This window comes from Pagrus pagrus (assembly GCF_965226575.1).
Source record: "Pagrus pagrus genome assembly, chromosome: 8".
Classification (NCBI taxonomy): Eukaryota; Metazoa; Chordata; class Actinopteri; order Spariformes; family Sparidae; genus Pagrus; species Pagrus pagrus.
The window spans coordinates 4,170,181-4,191,078 of record NC_140192.1 but is presented as its reverse complement, the minus strand read 5'-3'; the positions used below and the strand labels follow the sequence as shown (position 1 = coordinate 4,191,078).

The following is a 20,898-nucleotide window of genomic DNA, read 5'->3' as shown; positions in this document are numbered from 1 at the left end:
TACCAGATCTCTAAATGCTCTGTAAGCTGACTGAGCAGCTGGTCCTCACTGAGGCGTGTCAAACTAAAGACTTCACTCCAGATGAGCAGTGTATGTTTCATAAGACACAATACAATATGTTACTTCTGGAACCACTTTTAATAGATCCAACTTTTTAATAAAAAAGTAAAAACACAAACACAAAACATATTTACAATGTTGAAAACAACAAGAGGTGCAGAAGTTACAAATATCTCAACAGCTGTAGAAAAAGGCCTTTATGAAAATTCAGTGTGTATCACAAAGTATAACAGTTGCCAAAATGAACCTATTTGCTGGAACATGAAACTGCGTGAAGCTTATGGTCGGGTCTTGTTGTGTAGTTAAACCGGCAGACGTGTTAGAAAAGCTGACGTGCTGAACAACTTAAAGTGCTTTCCAGTTTACAGGAGACTTTCCTGATTTCTTGAGCAGCTCGTTGGCCTGGGAGAAATGCTTGCATCTGAAAAACCCTCGGTGAGCGGACAGCGGAGAGGGATGCACGGCCTGCAGGACGTGGTGGCGCTTCTACAAACCCAGAGAACACGAACTTAAGATGCATGAACGTGATATCAAGTTATTTTAAAAGTGTTTGGATTAAACAGCGTGGACCCACCCTGTCGATAGCAGCTCCTTTCTTCTGAGCGTACGACCCCCACAGCATGAAGACGAGGCCTTCCTGGTTTTTGCTGAGCCACTGAATCACGGTGTCCGTGAACGTCTCCCAGCCTTCGTCTTTGTGGGAGTTGGCCTGGTGCGCTCGGACGGTCAACACAGCGTTGAGCAACAACACGCCTGATGAGCGAGGTCACAGGTCCAGTTAATGATCAACAGCTGTCTAGTTGTCTGAAAATGTAATCGATTCATTTTTTAAAAAGTACCTTGTTTTGCCCATCCAGTCAGATCTCCGTGCCCAGGGTGCTGAAAGCCTTCAATGTCTGTCGACAGCTCTTTGTACATGTTCTCCAAACTGAAAAAGAAAAGGTAGTCTGTATTAGAAATGGACTGGTGCACAGGGAAGAGTTTAAAAAGTAGTGAAAGACACTCAGAGGGTGTTAACCTGGGTGGAGGACGCACTGGTCGTTTCACGCTGAAGCACAGTCCGTGGGCCTGGTTCGGACCGTGATATGGATCCTGGCCAAGAATCACCACTTTGACCTGGAATCAGAGACAGAACTTAAACTAAAACATCTGTGACGATCAGTGCCAGATACTTCAGATGATACATGTGAAAGAAAGACAACACACAGAGCTTTGTGTAACTCTGATCAGGGAGAGGATGATCATCTAAACTGTGTAACAGGCTTAACATGTTAAACAGGCTTCATCATTAATAAAACAATCTTGAGTTGACCGTGCAGCACTTCTGTTGCAGTCTGACTCAGGAACAGCTTCACACAAAGTTTAACAGAAACAAAATCAGTGCAAATCTTTTAAAAAGCATGAGGTTGCTGAGGTTTCTGAGGTAACATGTTGTGGCTTGCACACATTTCTGCATGGTGTCATCTCAGCCACTTACTCTCTCACATAAAGCACTTAGCAACCTCAGTCTTGAAAAGAAATCATAATATGACATTCACACTGTGGTGTCAGACAATGTCTCAGGTGAGCTGAACTTACATCTCGGATGTCACACATCTGTGTCCAGGTGAAGACGTCATCAGCAGGTGGGTACACCGTGTGGCGTTTCCTCTCCTCGGACACGAAGTTCATCAACTGTGGCAAAAACATGGAGCTGTTAAAACTGTTGCAAACAGCAGAGACAACATGTGTAGTGTGTTTATGACGACTCGTCCTCTCACTCGTTTGAAATAGGGCTTCCCAAACTCAGCCGTCAGTCCGTTTCTCCAGCTCTCCCCGAACCCTGGAGGCGTCTGAGCGGAAGCCAGCTTCTCCAGCGCCGCTCGCTTGTTGCGGGCGATCCTGTCCAGCTGATCCGGGGACAGAGGAGCAGGACGCGGGCTGGACGGCTCCGGCTCCGGCTCCGACTGCACCGCCGACTTCTGCTTCTTCTGCAGGATTTTAGTGTATTGAGCGACACACACAGCCGGTGAGAAGCGCGCAGCTGGAGGTGAGAGCGGCTTCAGAAACCGTCGACATCGCAACACAAACATTCTCGAGCTAAAAGTAGCAGCGAGCAGCACTTTTAACAACAAGCAAGAACACGGTGGCGCTTGTGAACGCAGCTTGGATTCCGCTGCCTGTGTCGCGGGAAACTACAAACCCCCCTCACTGGAAAAAACTTCTGCAAATACACTTTTACACCGTGAGTGATGTTTAAATATCAATAACGTTATGTTTTCTCATTATAAACTACACATGCTAGCTAATGTTCACTGACTCACCGGGTCGTTAGCATCCTGCTCGGCTTCATTTAAGTCCTTACAAACTCTCTTCTTCGAGACAGGCGTGAAAAACGAGTTGATAGTCTTCTGTCCGATCATGTTGTGGAGAAACACTTTGACGAAAAGGTGCCGTGAAGTCAGAAAGTTAACTTAAATAACTAATGTGGGAGGAAAGCAGCGGCGAGCTCCTCGGACAGACCACCGGGATCAAAGTGCTTCGCGCCCGAACGAGTGACGAAAGCAGAGTTATGATAATGAGCTGAGGGCTGTTCAAGACAAACTGCTGCTACAAGCGTTCTCTACAGTTTGTAGCGAGTAAAGCGTTTAGCATGAGAGAAATAGACGTTTCTCAATCATTTTGCACAATTACGTGTTTATTTTTCTGTTTCAAACGTTTAATGGTAAGGTTTTTAGCTATTCTGCTAAATATTTAAGTCGTTTTTCAAGCCAAAATGTCCAAAATCGTTTCAGTATGTTGGTTATTTTTACTTTTCAACATGTTTTAATATTCCAATTTTGGGCTCAGGTAAAAATGTAATGCATTTTCATTGGTCTTCAACATTTTAAAAAAGAGGAAAAGAGCCAACAGATTAAATTGATAATGAAAATGTAATTTTCTCAGTTACAGTCATTTTATATGAAGGATCTTAAAGGTGCATTATGCAGTTTTGGAAAACAAACTCAGAGGTGACATTTACAATATAAACTATATATTTCCATGACTGAATCAACAAGCTGTCCTCAGATGGGAATAAGGTCCCCAGAATGCTGTTTTTAAGTTAGAAGATGACAGAAGTAAACAGTGTGAACTTGTGTCGTCCTTTCAGTACAGTTTGCTTATTCAATGATAACAATTAATGAAGATTTTTCTCTTCTGATTAAAATGTCTTCCCCAAAACTACACAGACAACAATTCACTGCGATGGAAAAGTTTGTGGTTCCCAGGCGGCATAAACGCTCCGGCACCAGTGATGCACCGAGTCCACAGAAGAAGATCAAACTGGAAAGTGACAAGAGGATGAAGCAAGAGGAGGAGGAGGAGGAGGAGGAAGATGCTGCTTCAGCAGAGTTCTCTCATCCTGTCCCCTGGCAGAAAATAGAGGCGGAGGGACTCGACTGTGATTACGCTCAGCTGTTCTCCAAAGAGGAAGCAGACAAGCTTTTCACACAGCTGGAGGAGGAGGTGGTGTATGCAACAGGTACGACATCAAACCCCTTTTCTGTGAAGCTGTGACCAGAAGTTGCAGCTTAGTTGAACCATTGTGGCTGTTTTTGTTCCAGGAGAAGAAGCGAGGGTCCAGGTGTTTGGAAAGGTGTACGACATACCGAGGAAACAGGCCACATATGGAGACGCTGGTCTAACCTACACCTACTCTGGGGTGACACGTTTAGCCTGCCCGTGGACGCCAACCTTGGAAAATATCCGGGATGCTGTCACAAAAACAACCGGACAAACATTTAACTTTGTTCTGGTCAACAGGTGAGAAATTAGTTGTGAAGGTCTCAGGTTGATGTGTCTCCCTGCTGAAGGTGTTCCTCTCTCCTCCAGGTACAAGGATGGGCAGGATCACATGGGGGAGCATCGTGATGATGAGAAGGAGCTGGACCCTCTCTGTCCCATCGCCTCCGTCTCTCTTGGAGCAGCACGAGACTTTATCTTCCGGCACAGAGACACAAGGGGAAGTCAGGCCCGTCGACAGATTGAACCCGTGAAGCTGGAGCTCGCTCCCGGCAGCCTGCTCCTCATGAACTCCCCGACCAACACCTTCTGGTACCACAGCCTCCCTGTTCGCAAGAGGATTTCCCAGCCTCGTATCAACCTCACCTTTAGACGCATCCTGAAGGACAAAAAGAAATAACCAAGTGTGGACTATCAGTAGGACAGTGGCCAGAAAAACATCTCACTAAGGAGGACAAGCCCCTGGCTGTCTATGGGCACGAGGACAAATATCAAAAAATCAACACAAATCAACACAAACCAATCTTGACCAACAAGACAATGAGTCATGTGTGCTGGCTGTAAATAAAACCTTTAACGTGTGTTTATATCTGAAGCAGAGTTGTGTTGCTGTTTTTTATAAAAAAAAATAAAAAATAAATATAAATTAAAGCTGCAAGCAGCGATGAGCGGGCCCTCGCCCCCCCACGTACGTTGGGCCGTGGCGCCGTCGGAGGGCAGACGCAGTGGGCAAGTTTGTCCACTATGTGGCCCTAGAGCTCACCCATCAATTATATGTCATGTTGTAGTGTATGATTTGGAGAAAACAGCCTGTGAATGTCATGTAAATTGGATGATGTTTGTCGTCACAGCACATAGCTGAGCAAAAGATAGCGCCTCAGTAAGCTTCTGTCAGAAATGCATGTATGTGTTATGTGTGAGAGAAAGTGTGTGTGTGTCTTTTGGTTTCACTTCTGTTTTGTTGTGCTTGCTTTTATTGTGTGAAGCTCTTTGTGCTACATTGTATTAAATGTGCGATATAAATGACGTCTGATTGATTGACATCAGGCTGACCCACAACACAACATAGCCACCTAGTGGACAGTTTGTGTCCAACACACACCACACATTGACATGGCTCTTACAGTGGCCAAGCATTGAAAGTTCAGACTGTCATGCCCACCAGGAATAACGTAGGCGAAAGCTTTTTACCACTTTTCATCATCAAGGTATGAGGATGAGTCTTAGTGACTGTGAAGTCTGTGGCGTTCAATCTGTAGGGCAAGTTAATTAAAGTACGAGCCATGGAAATGGGTGGAAATGGCGGCAACATCTCAACTTTGAACCAAAATGGCAAACATGTAAAATGTAAAAACAAGAGGCGTATCTCATGCAGCCAGTGTAGTTACATGATCCCAACATGATTTTGAGTCAATTGATGACATGACCTGGAAGCTATTGAGCTAACATGCTAATATTTACATATAAAAATTAATAAAAATTTATAAAAAACAACAGGCGTATCTCATGCAGCCAGTGTAGTTACATGATCCCAACATGATGTTGATGTTGGGCTTTTACATTGTGTCATCATCAAGGTCTCAAGATGATACTTAGTGAGTGTGAAGTCTGTGGCGTGAAATCTGTTGGACTAGTTAAATAAAGTACGAGGCGTAGAAAGGAAAAAAAAAAAAATTAATGGGAAAAGCCATAAGGGGGCGTTAGGGGGCGCTACTGAGCTATCGTGCTGCGCATGAGGGCAGTTGTGGTATCGAATTAACGTACTCATGGGTAAGGAGCTACAGGCCAAATTTGGTGAGTCCGCGAACATCCTAAAGTCCCGAAAACAGCGTCGGAAAAATGAAAATTGCCGCACGCCATTCAAGATGGCCGACTTCCTGTTGCAGCAAAAATTCCGACATAAAATCGTTCCTGCCTAAATCCTTGAGAGCCATGACTCCTGCGAATTTCACGACGATCCGAGAAAGTTGCCACGGGGACACAGCGACATTAGGTGGCGCTGTGGAGTCCCCTGGCCACACCCACCCCCAATCATGTTGAATTAGGATGTGGGCGCGCACATGTGACGTATGTTCCGAGTTTGGTGAGTTTTGGGGTATGTTCAGGCCAAATATGCAGTGTTTGCTGTTTTTGACGTCGACGGGGGGGGGGGGGGGGGGGGGGGGGCGTGGCTACGATTGCTGACGCGGTGACGTCGACCGGAAGAGTTCCTGCTCAGCTTCGCCCTGTCCGTCAGGGCTGATGTTTGCACTGTTCAACCACTGACGATGCCTGTAGAGAGTCTACCTGTCCGGGATGCGTCCGTTCATTTCCGTTTACTGCAGCAGTATCTGTTCCTCCTGAAGAAATACCCCATCATCACTAAATCTGTGACGAGGTCAGTGAAAAGTTACTTTTTTTTATTAACGTTAGCTTAAATCACTGGTTAGCTTGTTGGTGTTTCTGCAGCTCTGGTGCTTTTGTCGAGTCTGACAGTCACACATGAGACAGTGTCGTTCACTAAAGCACTGAGAAAACAGTGAAGTTACTCTCTGCTACGTTACAGCCAGTGTCGCCATTTGTTAGCAGCTCGTGTTTGACTGTTGGCTCCAGAGTGTGTCCTTGTTTGCACTGCCACTGTTAGCCAATCAGCATCTGCCAGGAAAACCTCCCCTAACAGCTGTGTGACACTGGTTTGATTGAGTCAGAGTATCTCATCATGAATGTACCTGTTGCATACTGATACTGCTGTGTGTGTGTGTGTGTGTGTGTGTGTGTGTGTGTGTGTGTGTGTGTGTGTGTGTGTGTTTCAGTGGCATCCTCTCAGCTTTAGGAAATCTTCTGTCTCAGCTTTTGGAGGCAAGAAAAAAGGCCAAAAATGGAGCTTCGGTCAGTCCGATTGACACAGCTGGAGCGGCACGCTACGCTATTTATGGGTGAGAGTTCACACAGACACAACATTGAGGGTTGATGTGCTTTTCATGGCTCATCTGCAATAAGAAAATGAATGTACTGCTGTTACAGTGTCACAGTGTAACCTGTTAAAGTCTTGAACTCCCCTCTTACATCTGTGTAATTTTTGTTCTTAATATTACACCTTGTTGTCTGTTGCAGGTTGCTCATTACAGGACCGGTGAGCCATTACTTTTACCAGCTGATGGAGGTGTGGATGCCCGCCACAGACCCGTACTGTATAGTCAAACGCCTGCTACTGGATCGGCTTTTCTTTGCCCCCGGATTTCTGCTCATTTTCTACTTTGTTATGAACATCCTGGAGGTGGGTCACCTCAGAAACTGTCCCTCCTTAATCATCTCAGTAGAGCGGCGCCCCGGTGATTTTGATATATTGCACCGGCACATGCACCCATCAGCCACAACATTAAAACCACTGAGAGGTGAAGTGAATAACATTGATTATCTTGTCACAATGCATTGTTCTGCTGGGAAATTGGTTCCCGGCATTCATGTGGAAACCACTTGACACGCACCACCCACCTAAACACCGCTGCAGATCATTTACACCCTCTCCCAGGGCGTAGGGGCACTGCCATCTGGGAGTGCTGTTGCCATCTGGGTAGGTGGTGCGTGTCAAGTGGCATTCACATGAATGACGTTTAATGTCCCCGACAACCTCTGTAGTCTTATCTAGCCACTTATTTGCAACACGTTAACACCTTAAAATTCACATAATGTGGTATAAAATCTCTGCGCTTGTGGGGGAAAAAAACTCAATGAAAAACCTTTTTAACTTTGAGACGAGGGAACTGAAGGTCAAAAAATACTAACTTATTCCAGCATTTTTTTTTCATTCCTCCGGGACTCTATTAGATCCCCTCTGCCACCTAATAAATGCCCATGTCTTTCAAACTGCCCCCCGGCGTGTAATACTGGTTTTATTGTTATAATTTCATTAATGTCTTGTACAGGTTCAGTAGTTCTACCCAGGGCTATTTTTCAAGTGTTATATTGGCAGGGTGCCCCTTTTGAAATGTGATTTACTGTCACTCATGCAATCTTGAACCTGGATATAGAGTGGTGTAGTTTGTAGTCCTAAACTGCACTGCCGCTTCCCTCGTCTCAAAGTCTGAGTTTTTTAAATTAGTTTTGGTAAAATGCCTGAAATAAGGTCTGTAGTTACCTCAGGCTCAAGATATTTACACATTTTGTTCTACGACATAAAATGCATCATTAAATGTCCCACAGTTTAATTATAATGTGCTTCAAGTCTTAAAAATGGTGGTTGCTTCCAAGTGTACAGTACGGAGACTCATCTACTCACTTGTCCGTCTTTACAGGCTGACTTTAGTTATAAACTATTCTAACTCTGACTTTACAACTTGTACATTAATCAAGAAAACGTCTATCGTAATTATGTAGTGAGACTCTTAGTAGTGGTGACGTTTAAGTCGTGCGACCGCAAACTTAGTCGATGCTACTTCCAGGTTAGCCTACAAAAATACATTATGCCTACATCACTCTATTTACCTCGTATGAAGCTTTTGTATCCATAGAAATTAAGGATGAAATGCTAAAAAATTAAAACATTTCTTGTCACTCCAATCTGTTCACAGGCTAAAGGGTGGAGAGACTTTGAAAGGAAGATGAAAGCAAGTTACTGGACTGCCTTAAAGATGAACTGGAAAGTCTGGACTCCCTTCCAGTTCATCAATATCAACTTCGTGCCTGTTCAAGTATGTATTTTCACCGGCATCCTGTCATCGATGCAAAAATAATGAGTCACACACTAACATGTCTGTATTTCTGCCTTCAGTTCCGAGTGCTGTTTGCCAACATGGTCGCCTTGTTTTGGTACGCCTACCTTGCATCTGTGAGGAAATGAGGCATCCTTCATCCCGGAGGAAAACGGTTTCTTCACTGTACAACTGAATACCTAATCTGGACAGTAATTCTCACATACAGGAGCTCTCTACGGATTAACTCCTAACAAACCACTGAGTCTAAGCCATTCTAACATGCTGCTGATAATACCACTGTGTTTGTAACAACAGAACACAATACATGTTTATTATTGTTGTTTTTTTTACAGAGCACTGTCAAGATGTTATAGTAAACCTGGAGTTATATAATTGAGACAGTCTCTTTTATATATCAGAATGATGTCAGGTTTAAATATCTAATGCCAAAGTGCCTTTTTGTTACTGTTGGTTGTTGTCTGAACAGAGTGCAGCTCCAACTCTGAGCTGAGGAAAACTTCAAGCACAGGAAATATGAAGACGCATGAAAATTTACATCTGGGACTTTATTTTTTTTTTTTTAAAAACGGTTTCCAGTTGACAAATGAACATTTACAGGTCTAATGAGATTATAACATGATGTGTTGGGTGAATTGTCCAAACAAAATAACAAAGCAGGAATTTGAGGAATGACAGGATGCACATCAAGGAATGTTTGGATTTCTAAGCGCCAAAAATAATTAAGTCATGGATTTGTGAAAAATGTCATGTGTGTGTATAACCTGTGTGTGGTCAAAGCAAAATAAAACATATTAAGCCATAACACATGTTTAAGATATGACACAATTACAGGTCTGGGAATGATTTTTCCATGTCAAAATAAAAGTAAATAAGACATACAGCATTGGAGGTCTTCATTTCCGTACACATCGAGGAATGCTTGGATTTTTGAACGTAGTTTTAACATGCAGTGCTGTGTGTGACATTTGTACGGTCAAAACAAAATCATATTTTAAGTTATGACACAATTGCATATCTAGGAATGATTTCACTCCTCACAGGTGAACAATCTTAGTCAAAATGTTTAAAAACTTGGCGAATAAAGTTGATTCTGATTTTTTCCAAGTATAAAGATAAATAAACAAGGAATTTAAGATCTACATTTATATTAAATAAAATAAAATAAAATAGGCTACAGGAAATTAACTTGCTGACATAAAGAGTCCTCAGCCTCCCCTCAGGCGGAGCATCAGGTAGATGGTGCTGCCATCCTTGACGTTGTAGTCTGACAGTTTTCCAGTGGTCATCTCTTTGCTCTGGTGGAGGAGCCTCTGCTGGCTTGCCGGGACCCCCTCTCTGCACTCCACCTTGGCCTTGAAGTTGTTCACGGTCTCGTCAGGTTTGATATCGTAGGTGCTCGTTTGGCCCTTATCGTTTTTGAGGAAGACCTGGAAGGGTGCTGGCTGGGTGATCAGGAGAGACACCTGGGAGCCGGACTGTAGACCGTACCAGCTGACAGGCTTCGAGTCGTCGCTGAGATGAGTCCTCTGACCGTTCACAAACACCAGCTTCTGCTCCTGAACAGAGACCCTCAGTTTACTCTGGATGAGCTGCTTCAGGGAGCTCACGGTGTCCTCTGGGCGCACACTCAGGGTGTGGGACGCCCCATTCAGCATAATGATGGTTATATCCATGATGAGCCTGGAAGATAATTAATATGTTGTTAGATGGACACAAAAGTTAGACTTTACTAAAAGTAAAGATGTGATGTTCAATTATGCTGATGTATAAGTGAAAGTGTTAGAGGTCATATCGTGCTAATGTTCAGGGTCATACTTTTATTTGGGGGTCCTAGTAGAATAAGTTCACATACTTTAATTTTCAAAAAACACATTATTTTTATCATATGGTGCATTGCTGCAGCACTCCTCTGTTTTAGCTGCAGAGTGAGACACCTCGCCTCTGTTCAATACATCCTACATAACACAATAAAGGAAAGGCAAAAACCCAAAAAGCAGAATATGACCTCTTTAAAGTATTTGAAAATAAATGTTCTTAAGTCTTTATTTACCAATTATTACTGTTTTGATTTTTTCCCCAGATTCCACCAAATGAATGAGCCTAATTAAAAAATGCACTACTTTGGGTATGATCTGAAGACTAGGAAGAGCAAGGAAGAGCATCAGAGCCAAGGGATGAGAAAAGAAATGAGGAGGAAGTTTTTTTAAGCGACACAAGGCATTTTGTTGAGGCAGTCATCTCATAATGTCGACTTTAATCTCGACATTTGTCCTGCAGTGCATAATAATAAAAAAGCTTCCTCCTCTCTGGTCCTGAAAATATTCACTGACTAAAGTGATCAAATAAATGTAGGTGAGTAAAAGAGTGGAAGTATACAGTAGTAGTAAAATGGAAATACTCCAAGTACAGTACAAGTACCTCAAAACTGTGCTAATTGTAGCTTAATCTCAGTTCTTGAGTAAATGTACTTAGTTACATTCCATCACTGAATTAAATACATTTTTAAAAATATGTATAGAAAAACTATTTTTAATGAAAATAAAGCGTTAATAAAGAGATCTTCTTACCGTGTGATCACTGGAGGAAAAACCGCAGTCGAGAAACTTCTGGAAACTTCTGGAAACTTCTGTGAGAGTCTGGAGACGGTGTCAGGCGGACAGGTGATGTTGCGGTAGTCGCAGCAGCTGTGCTGGAGGTTTCAGCTCATCTCTGTTTATATGAGCTCTCTCAGCTGATCGCCCCGCCCCCTTCTTTAATATTCATTTTCCTTTCCTCTGCCTTTGTTAACTTTCGGTTTCCATTCTCCTGACGTGATGCAGCTCTTTGAGGGACTTTCTGGTCATCATAAAAACAAACACTCCCTAAAAACAGAGAAGAAACTGTTGACAGTGTATCTGACAGGTAACTGAATGTTTACTGATTATGTAAGGTCGATGACAGAGAGTTTCCACTCAAGTTAAAATGACGTCAGGCTAAAAGACACCAATTATTTTTTGTATTTTTACTAAATTACAAAAAATAACTGAAGTGGTGTTTTTGTTTAGTATCATAATGTAGTCATGGCAGGATGTGTAGGCCTGATTGTGCAGCTATTTTTAAATCTTTATATCCTAAAATCAGCTGTATTTCTTCAAAAGATACATATTGTTTTGGCTTTATATGCCTTCATGATGACTTCTTTAAAGGAAGTTATTGTAGTTTTAACTTAGTCATCTGTATCCCCGAATCTTCTGACCGCCAACAGGTTTCTGATGTGGACACGTAAACTTCAGGGTTACTAGCACATTTCAAAATCAGTATGTTGGATTATGCTGCAAAGATTCACAGCAGATGTCAGCATTTTTTTTTTTTTTAATGGCACCCAGTCAGATGCAAACACCTAACACAACACAAGGCCCATCAGCCTTTGTGTTCACACTCAGCTTGGGCAACAAAACCTCTGGAGGGAAGGAAAAAACAGGCAAATATCAAGTTTATAATATTATTTCTTTTTTGTAAAGAGCACCTGTGAGTTTCTCATCTAAAGTATTGTCATGTACACACCTGACATACAGAGCTGAGCTGCTATGAGCAAGTCTGCGTGTCCATAAGTCAACTTAAATGGAGAAAGCACCTGTCATCTCTATTACAGATGGACATTAGACTATTTGTTCGCAGCTCCTGCAGTTTGTAATCTACCTCTCCCTCTTTGTTAAAGGCTGGAGTTACTGTTCATCCTGTGCAGACAGACAGTGTGATATTATGACGGTATCAGGCAACAGCACTGTGACCACACGTGTTTATGTATTTCATCCATCATGAAGGCCGAAGTTCGACTTGTTCATTTTGCTTCTCTACTGGCAAGAAGAGCATTTTCACAGCCACTGCTCTGCACTTTTATTTGATCAGAATTATTTGAAGACAAATTGCATCTCAGTTGGATCAAAATCTTTTATAAATCATGTAAAATTACTACCATTAAATCAAGTTGAGTCATAATAAATCAGTTAGCTGTTCGTTAATTAACTTTATTTTTGTTTTAAGTCTTGGAGAACGATGAGAGGAAGTTAGTAAAACCTTATTTGGTCAGACAAACATGTATGGACATGTATTTCACTGCAATCCTGCCATCGAACGAATGATGAGTCACAGCACTAATGTGGTTTTCCTGTGTGTGTCTTAATTTTCAGGCAGTTTGCCAACATGGTTGCCTTGTTTTGGTACGCCTACTTTGCATCTGTGAGGAAATGAAATGCTTCCTTTGATTTTTTTGCACAGACAGCAAATCTGGAGACAGCTTCCTCACAGTGGCTTTAAGCTGTTCACTGTACTACTGAAATCATTCTCACATACACTAGTTCTTCTGATTATCTCATACGATGCTAAAGTGCCTTTTTTATGTGGTCGTGGTCTGTACAGGGTGCAGCTCCACCTCTGAGCTGAGGGAACACAGGACAGGAAATGCAAAGAGACAATTCAAATTCACATCTGGGACTTTATTTTGAAACAGTGACATAATTACAACATGTACTTGTCCAAAGAGTTTACAACATGCTGTGCTTTATAAATAACATTTATACTGTCAAGACAAAATAACAAAGTCAAATCAAGTTTTTCAGACATGACACACAAACATAAGGAATGCTTTGATTTTTCAAAATAAAACTACAAGTAAGAAAATTACAGAATGTGATGTTATTTGTTCTTCATTCAACCAAGCCAACAGTCAATTAACTTTTACTGGTAATATTTAATCAGCAGTGTCCTCAGCCTCTTCTCAGACGGGACGTCATGTTAATGGTGCCCAGGGCTTCAACGTTATAGTCAGAGAGACTTTTCTCATCTGTCATCTCTTTGCTCAGGTAAATGAGCCTCTGCTGGTTCGCTGGGACCCCCTCTCTGCTCTCCACCCTTCTCTTGAAGTTGTCCATGGTCTCGTCAGGTTTGATATCATAGGTGCTCATTTGGCCCTTCTCATTTTTGAGGAAGACCTGGAAGGGTGGCGGCTGGGTGACCAGCAGAGACACCTGGGAGCCGGACTGTAGACCGTACCAGTCAAATTCATTGTTTGTGTACACATACTTTGCCAATAAAGTTGATTCTGAACATAAAGAAAGCTACAGGTAATTAACTTGCTGACATAAAGAGTCCTCAGCCTCCCCTCAGGCGGAGCATCAGGTCGATGGTGCTGTGCTCCTTGACGTTGTAGTCTGACAGTTTTCCACCGGTCATCTCTCTGCTCTGGTGGAGGAGCCTCTGCTGGCTCGCCTTGACCCCCTCTCTGCGCTCCACCTTGGCCTTGAAGTTGTCCACGGTCTCGTCAGGTTTGATATCATAGGTGCTCGTTTGGCCCTTCTCGTTTTTGAGGAAGACCTGGAAGGGTGCCGGCTGGGTGACCAGCAGAGACACCTGGGAGCCGGACTGTAGACCGTACCAGCTGACAGGCTTCAAGTCGTCGCTGAGATGAGTCCTCTGACCGTTCACAAACACCAGCTTCTGCTTCTGAACGGGGACCCCCAGTTTACTCTGGATGAGCTGCTTCAGGGAGCTCACGGTGTCCTCTGGGCGCACACTCAGGGTGTGGGACGCCCCATTCAGCATAATGATGGTTATATCCATGATGAGCCTGGAAGATAATTAATATGTTGTTAGAAGGACCCAAAAGTCAGATTTAAAAGTAAAGATGTGATGTTCAAATATGCTGATGTATAAGTGAAAGTGTTAGGTCATATCGTGCTAATGTTCAGGGTCACACTTTTATTTGGGGGTCCTAGTAGAATAAGTTCATACTTTAATTTTCAAAAACACATTATTTTTATCATATGGTGCATTGCTGCAGCACTCCTCTGTTTTAGCTGCAGAGTGAGACACGTCGCCTCTGTTCAATACATCCTACATAAACACAATAAAGGAAAGGCAAAAACCCAAAAAGCAGAATATGACCTCTTTAAAGTATTTGAAAATAAATGTTAAGTCTTTTTTTTTTTTTTTTTACACCAATTATTACCGTTTTGATTTTTTCCCCAGATTCCAAATGAATGAGCCTAATTAAAAAATGCAATACTTTGGGTTTGATCTGAAGACTAGGAAGAGCAAGGAAGAGCATCAGAGCCAAAGGGATGAGAAAAGAAATGAGGAGGAAGTTTTTGCGACACAAGGCATTTTGTTGAGGCAGTCATCTCATAATGTCGACTTTAATCTCGACATTTCTCCTGCAGTGCATAATAAAAAAAAGCTTCCTCCTCTCTGGTCCTGAAAATATTCACTGACTAAAGTGATCAAATAAATGTAGGTGAGTAAAAGAGTGGAGGTATACAGTAGTAGAAAAATGGAAATACTCAAGTACAGTACAAGTACCTCAAAACTGTGCTAATTGTAGCTTAATCACAGTTCTTGAGTAAATGTACTTAGTTACATTCCATCACTGAATTGAATACATTTTTAAAAATATGTATAGAAAAACTATTTTAATGATCTTCTTACCGTGTGATCACTGGAGGAAAAACTGCAGTCGAGAAACTTCTGGAAACTTCTGTGAGAGTCTGGAGACGGTGTCAGGCGGACAGGTGATGTTGTTGCGGTAGTCGCAGCAGCTGTGCTGGAGGTTTCAGCTCACCTGTTTATATGAGCTCTCTCAGCTGATCGCACCGCCCCCTTCTTTAATATTCATTTCCTTTCCTCTGCCTTTGTTAACTTTCGGTTTCCATTCTCCTGACGTGATGCAGCTCTTTCTGGGACTTTCTGGTCATCATAAAAACAAACACTCCCTAAAAACAGAGGAGAAGCTGTTGACAGCGTATCTGACAGGTAACTGAATGTTTACAGGTGGACTGATTGTGTAACATCGATGACAGAGAGTTTCCACTCAAGTTTAAAAGATGTCAGGCTAAAAGACACCTTTTAATTTTTTTACATTTTTACTTAATTCCAAATAATTGAAGTGGTGTTTTTGATTTGTATCATAATATAGTCATGGCAGGATGTGTAGGCCTGATTGTGCAGCTTTTTATCCTAAAATCAGTTGTATTTCTTTAAAAGATACGTATTGTTTGGGCTTCATACGCCTTCATGATGACTTCTATAAAGGAAGTTATTGTATATTTAACTCAGTAGGTTAGTTAGTAGGTTTTTTTAATGTGGACACGTAAACTTCAGGGTTACTAACACATTTCAAAATCAATATTGTGGATTATGCTGCAAAGATGGACAGGAGATGTTAGTTTTAGATGCAAACATCTCACACAACACAAGGCCCATCAGCCTCAAATCAATTGGGACAGAACCTCCACAGCAAAACCTCTGGAGGGAAGTCAATATAGGCAAATATCAAGTTTAGGAAGAGCTGTAGAAACAAGGAAGACACAGCTGGACAACCGGTCGTTATCACAGGATGCAACCTAGAAAGCTTACGATAGCTATTAGAAAGACAGAAGTGTGTTGTGTGTCTTATCTTCCAGCCTCGCTGACCTTGTGGTCTCATGTAGATTATTAAACACTCACACTGTCTGTGAACCAGCCTGCACAGCCACAGTTACACTACAGGAGGGGCTGTGTGTTTTACAGGAGACGAGTAAAACTCGATGAGCTGTCTTTTATTCTCTGCTACATAGTGAGAATTTACAGATTTTAAATATATTATTATTTTTTCTTTTTTTGTAAAGAGCACCTGCGAGTTTCTCATCTAAAGTATTGTCATGTACACACCTGACATACAGAGCTGAGCTGCTATGAGCAAGTCTGCGTGTCCATAAGTCAACTTAAATGGAGAAAGCATCTGTCATCTCTATTACAGATGGACATTAGACTATTTGTTAGCAGCTCCTGCAGTTTGTAATCTACCTCTCCCTCTTTGTTAAAGGCTGGAGTTACTGTTCATCCTGTGCAGACAGACAGCCTGATATTATGACGGTATCAGGCAACAGCACTGTGACCACACGTGTTTATGTATTTCATCCATCATGAAGGCCGAAGTTCGACTTGTTCATTTTGCTTCTCTACTGGCAAGAAGAGCATTTTCACAGCCACTGCTCTGCACTTTTATTTGATCAGAATTATTTGAAGACAAATTGCATCTCAGTCGGATCAAAATCTTTTATAAATCATGTAAAATTACTACCATTAAATCAAGTTTCGAGTCATATTAAATCAGTTAACTGTTCGTGACTTAACTTTTTTTTTGTTTTAAGTCTTGGAGAACGATGAGAGGAAGTTAGTAAAACCTTATTTGGTCAGATAGGCCGTGTATTGCACTGCAATCCTGCCACCGAACTAATGATGAGTCACATACTGACAGCACTAATGTGGTTTTCCTGTGTGTGTCTTCATTTTCGGGCAGTTTGCCAACATGGTCGCCTTGTTTTGGTACGCCTACTTTGCATCTGTGAGGAAACGAAAAGCTTCCTTTGATTTTTTTGCACAGACAGCAAATCTGAAAGGAGGACAGCTTCCTCACAGTGGCTTTAAGCTGTTCACTGTACTACTGAAATCATTCTCACATACAGTAGTTCCTCTGATTATCTCCTGCGATGCTAAAGTGCCTTTTTTATGTGGTCGTGGTCTGTACAGGGTGCAGCTCCACCTCTGAGCTGAGGGAACACAGGACAGGAAATGCAAAGAGACAATTCAAATTCACATCTGGGACTTTATTTTGTAACAGTGACATAAATAAAACAGAACAAAATAACACAAAGTCAAATCAAGTTTTTAAGACATGACACATTTACATAAGGAATGCTTTGATTTTTAAAAATAAAACTGCAAGTAAAAAAATACAGAATATGTTATTTGTTCTTCATTCAACAGGCTACAGGAAATCAACTTTTACTGATAATATTTAACCAGCAGTGTCCTCAGCCTCCTCTCAGACGGGACGTCATGTTGATGGTGCCCAGGGCTTCAACATTATAGTCAGAGAGACTTTTCTCATCTGTCATCTCTCTGCTCTGGTAAATGAGCCTCTGCTGGTCCGCTGGGACCCCCTCTCTGCTCTCCACCCTTCTCTTGAAGTTCCTCACGGTCTCGTCAGGTTTGATATCATAGGTGGTCTTCTTCCCCTGTAGGTTGCTGAGGAAGACCTGGAAGGGTGGCGGCTGGGTGACCAGCAGAGACACCTGGGAGCCGGACTGTAGACCGTACCAGCTGACAGGCTTCAAGTCGTCGCTGAGAGGAGTCCTCTGACCGTTCACAAACACCAGCTTCTGCTTCTGAACGGGGACCCCCAGTTTACTCTGGATGAGCTGCTTCAGGGAGCTCACGGTGTCCTCTGGGCGCACCCTCAGGGTGTGGGAGATGCCACCAAGCATAGTGATGGTTATATCCATGATGATAGTTGTCTGAAAGATAATTAACATGCGTATTAGAAGTCTATTTATATTTTATTTTTAAGTCTAGAAAACACTCTTGAAGTTAAGTATCACAGTGTTGATAAAGAGAGATTCTTACCTTGTTCTGATCACTTGAGAAAACAGTCTGGAGACGGAGACAAACACACAGATGATGCTCGACAGTAGCAGCAGCTGTGTCAGAGCTTTCAGATCATCTCTGTTTATATGCTGCAGGCTGCATCAGCTGATCACACCTCCCCCTTCACTTAACATTCAGTTTCCTTAAGTTTCACTTTCCATTCTCCAAACTATGATGCAGCTACTGTGAGAGTGTGTGTGTGTGCTGCTCCAGGGCACGTTTAGGAATTTACCACCTTAATAACCACCAGTAACAACAAAGTTTTATCACACAGGTGTGGCATTGATTGAACGAATCACAGGTAGATTTATACAGGTGATGACCCGATTAGCTTATATGACGTCAAACCGGGACTTTCCACCTGTTCCAAGGAGTGGCTCAATCAATTAATCACATTAAAAGTCTATTTTAAGCTTCATACATGTGAAAACATGCTTTATGTGGAAACTAAACCGAAAGAGAGGGAAGAGATTAGTAGTTTCTATTTAATTGAACTCTAACACACCGAAATTACAACTGGATATATGAGGTTTCTACTGTAACTCACAAACCAAAACAATGGACCTAAAAGGGGCTCTGTGGAGCTTCTGTGTTGTGCTGGAAGCCGGTTGTTTTGTGATTTTGTTTGACACTCAAGAACGTACATAAAGTCACATCTTTTGGTCTGTAACGGAAAATCTGACATCCACAGTCCAGCAGCATTAATAAACAAATCATCCACAGGCTTGTATAGTTAACTGAGAGAGATGAGGGAGGTTTCATTTCTCATATCACAATATAATCTGCACACATGTGGCCAACAAAAATAATTATTACTTGTAAATTGTTCCAAATTATTATAGACCCCTTTTAAAATGTGCTGTCGTCCTGACACTCCTCATAACGCAGGCTGCCAACACACTGCTCACTTACATGTTCAATAAAACGATACTGAAACTAAAATAAGATTAATGAAACTGGAAAAATAACAATCTAGATCCATGACCAGCAAGTTTTTATTTTTAACAACAACTTCCTAAATGAACAATTAGTAATAAATATCAAAAATAAATTCATAAACATCAGAGCTCTGAGTGTGTCAGCACGGCAGCCCTCTCCTCCCTCTTTGGTAGAGGAATATTTCCTGTGGACAGAAAACAGATATTAGTTAATGATCCTCAGAATAAAAAGGTGATTGCCTTATCATCTTAAAATGTGCATTAATGTTGAAAAATCAACGTATTTAGTCTTTTTCTTACCTGGTGGTGCCACAAAATATTCCTCAACTGTGTTTCTGGAGAGCTGCAGCAGTTCTTCAGCAGAGTCCCCGTCAGTCACAGCATCGGCCCTCAGGATTAACGCTCTGAACGTGCACAGATAAAAACAGAACGGCAATCATTCAACAGGCTTAACGAGATCTGAAAATTAAGCTACAGTTCTTGTTAATTCATCGCGACACTTTGCTTATAACCTTGATTAAAAGTAAACAACAAATGTAAACAAGTTGTTTTTTCTAACCGAGTACTTTTACTCAACTGTACTTGATCAACTTTATACTTCTACTCCAGGTTATCTAAGATCATTTTAAATGTCTGTAATAAACTGAAGGATGGTTTGTTCCTTTATGTGTTGAGACTATTTTCCTACTTCATAAAATAAAGTCTTCAAAAAGCATCTTGGATAAGCTGGAAATTTTAATGTCACAGAGCAACAATGGGACTGCTTCAAACATCATATAGCCTACTAAAAGGTAAAGGTCTGAATGCAGGACTTTTACCTGTAGTACTGTATTTTCATACAGTAGTACTAGTACTAGGATCTGAAACCTTCTCCCACCACTGCTCTACTGTACCTGTCTTCCAGAACTGAGTCCATTGGTTCAACCCCTGATGTGTCAACAACATGAAGCTGATCTGCAAATCTTATAGCTTTCTCCAAACACTCCAGTCCCTGTTTGGTGCGGAAGTCCACCAAGGCCAGTCTCTCCAGTTTGTCCACCAGGTCTGCAGGGATTTGGGCCGGCTGTAAGTATAGATGGTGTGTTGCTTAGAAACAGTTTCTTTATGACTCAGGCCCCATCATTTGAACACTGATCTCTGTTCATCTCTGCTGTTCTGTGATATACATGCAAACTTTGTGTGATTTTGTGATGAGTCAATGTCCAAAATCCTAAAACTAACTTCACCTCGGTATCTGACATTACTCTCAAGGCATTATGTCACTTTATACTTAACACCATGCAAATACTGTAATATGTTTGCACTGATCCAGTGTTGAGGAGGTTACCGGGGGTAGTTGGTCCTCTGGTACTGGCTCCCATGTTGGAAACTCTGGTACCTGTCAAGATATGAAACACAGGTATCAGCTATGTTCTGCATTGGCTTCTGAACCAACCCACTGTGACAAAAACAATAACCAGTGACTAATAATAATTATATATATATATTATAATGTACCTTGGGGTTCAGTGGTCGAGAGCTCAACAGACGCGTCTGTAGGCAACTGTTTCTTCTGTTTGTTCCTGAGTATCCACCGTTCAACAGTTTATATGAAGGTCGAATGGTTTTTAGGCATTTTCGTCTAACAGCGAGGCTAAACACCGACATTTTCAGCACGTTGAGCTAGCTATCTATGTCCAGGTTGTATAAAAACAGCGTCACATTTTCAGTCCTGTGGGTCTAAACTAGCTTGACTTGGACGCTAGCTAACTGTTGTAGCTACTAGCTCGGAGGAGGCAGAACGACGGGAAGCGAGAGGTTCAACTTCCACTTACTTCCTCCTTCGCGTATGTCCCGAGCAGACAACAGACGGGCTCGTTTTAGTCCATAAGTACTGAGGAAATCTTAAATATGTGTTTTCTGGTGAATATAAAGCAAGATATCGTTGGGTATTACATATTTGAAAGACACAGGTTATATAAACAGGCGTTTTCTGTAACAATTAAAATGCATCGTAGTAAAAA

The 20,898-nt window shown here is 42.0% G+C and overlaps 7 protein-coding genes across 9 annotated transcripts; 2 read left to right on the top strand and 5 right to left on the bottom strand.

The window, feature by feature from the left end:
* Positions 1-119: 119 nt before the first annotated feature.
* Positions 120-2,594, bottom strand: unga (uracil DNA glycosylase a). 2 transcript variants are annotated; one of them, XM_084359174.1, is made up of 7 exons: positions 2,364-2,594; positions 1,821-2,030; positions 1,639-1,734; positions 1,079-1,176; positions 900-988; positions 635-813; positions 120-546 (listed from the first exon to the last, which is right to left on the bottom strand). In XM_084359174.1, the coding sequence occupies exons 1-7, from the start codon at positions 2,460-2,462 to the stop codon at positions 406-408; spliced, it is 912 nt and encodes a 303-aa protein (XP_084215300.1). In that variant the 5' UTR covers positions 2,463-2,594; the 3' UTR covers positions 120-405. The 2 variants fall into 2 exon arrangements, with proteins under 2 accessions (XP_084215300.1, XP_084215299.1); XM_084359173.1 differs by lacking the exon at positions 2,364-2,594 and having other exon boundaries at positions 1,821-2,134.
* alkbh2 (alkB homolog 2, alpha-ketoglutarate dependent dioxygenase) lies at positions 2,008-4,417 on the top strand. 2 transcript variants are annotated; one of them, XM_084359176.1, is made up of 4 exons: positions 2,008-2,089; positions 3,270-3,562; positions 3,645-3,843; positions 3,913-4,417. In XM_084359176.1, the coding sequence occupies exons 2-4, from the start codon at positions 3,286-3,288 to the stop codon at positions 4,220-4,222; spliced, it is 786 nt and encodes a 261-aa protein (XP_084215302.1). In that variant the 5' UTR covers positions 2,008-2,089; positions 3,270-3,285; the 3' UTR covers positions 4,223-4,417. The 2 variants fall into 2 exon arrangements, with proteins under 2 accessions (XP_084215302.1, XP_084215301.1); XM_084359175.1 differs by lacking the exon at positions 2,008-2,089 and adding an exon at positions 2,152-2,284.
* A 1,601-nt stretch (positions 4,418-6,018) lies between these two features.
* pxmp2 (peroxisomal membrane protein 2) lies at positions 6,019-9,396 on the top strand. The gene is made up of 5 exons (XM_084359179.1): positions 6,019-6,199; positions 6,615-6,737; positions 6,916-7,078; positions 8,373-8,492; positions 8,573-9,396. Exons 1-5 carry the CDS (start codon positions 6,090-6,092, stop codon positions 8,639-8,641), a joined length of 585 nt encoding a protein of 194 aa, XP_084215305.1. The 5' UTR covers positions 6,019-6,089; the 3' UTR covers positions 8,642-9,396.
* Positions 9,043-11,182, bottom strand: LOC311260902 (polyubiquitin-like). The gene is made up of 2 exons (XM_084359184.1): positions 11,084-11,182; positions 9,043-10,196 (listed from the first exon to the last, which is right to left on the bottom strand). Exon 2 carries the CDS (start codon positions 10,187-10,189, stop codon positions 9,722-9,724), a length of 468 nt encoding a protein of 155 aa, XP_084215310.1. The 5' UTR covers positions 10,190-10,196; positions 11,084-11,182; the 3' UTR covers positions 9,043-9,721.
* Positions 11,183-13,517: 2,335 nt separating this feature from the next.
* Positions 13,518-15,070, bottom strand: LOC311260901 (polyubiquitin-like). The gene is made up of 2 exons (XM_084359183.1): positions 14,979-15,070; positions 13,518-14,121 (listed from the first exon to the last, which is right to left on the bottom strand). The coding sequence occupies exon 2, from the start codon at positions 14,112-14,114 to the stop codon at positions 13,647-13,649; it is 468 nt and encodes a 155-aa protein (XP_084215309.1). The 5' UTR covers positions 14,115-14,121; positions 14,979-15,070; the 3' UTR covers positions 13,518-13,646.
* Positions 15,071-17,301: 2,231 nt separating this feature from the next.
* On the bottom strand, positions 17,302-18,155 carry LOC311260900 (polyubiquitin-like). Its single transcript, XM_084359182.1, has 2 exons — positions 17,937-18,155; positions 17,302-17,827 (listed from the first exon to the last, which is right to left on the bottom strand). The coding sequence occupies exon 2, from the start codon at positions 17,813-17,815 to the stop codon at positions 17,345-17,347; it is 471 nt and encodes a 156-aa protein (XP_084215308.1). The 5' UTR covers positions 17,816-17,827; positions 17,937-18,155; the 3' UTR covers positions 17,302-17,344.
* Positions 18,156-18,934: 779 nt separating this feature from the next.
* On the bottom strand, positions 18,935-20,693 carry gatc (glutamyl-tRNA amidotransferase subunit C). The gene is made up of 5 exons (XM_084359180.1): positions 20,393-20,693; positions 20,223-20,273; positions 19,789-19,958; positions 19,196-19,299; positions 18,935-19,080 (listed from the first exon to the last, which is right to left on the bottom strand). Exons 1-5 carry the CDS (start codon positions 20,540-20,542, stop codon positions 19,019-19,021), a joined length of 537 nt encoding a protein of 178 aa, XP_084215306.1. The 5' UTR covers positions 20,543-20,693; the 3' UTR covers positions 18,935-19,018.
* Between the last annotated feature and the right edge of the window lie 205 nt (positions 20,694-20,898).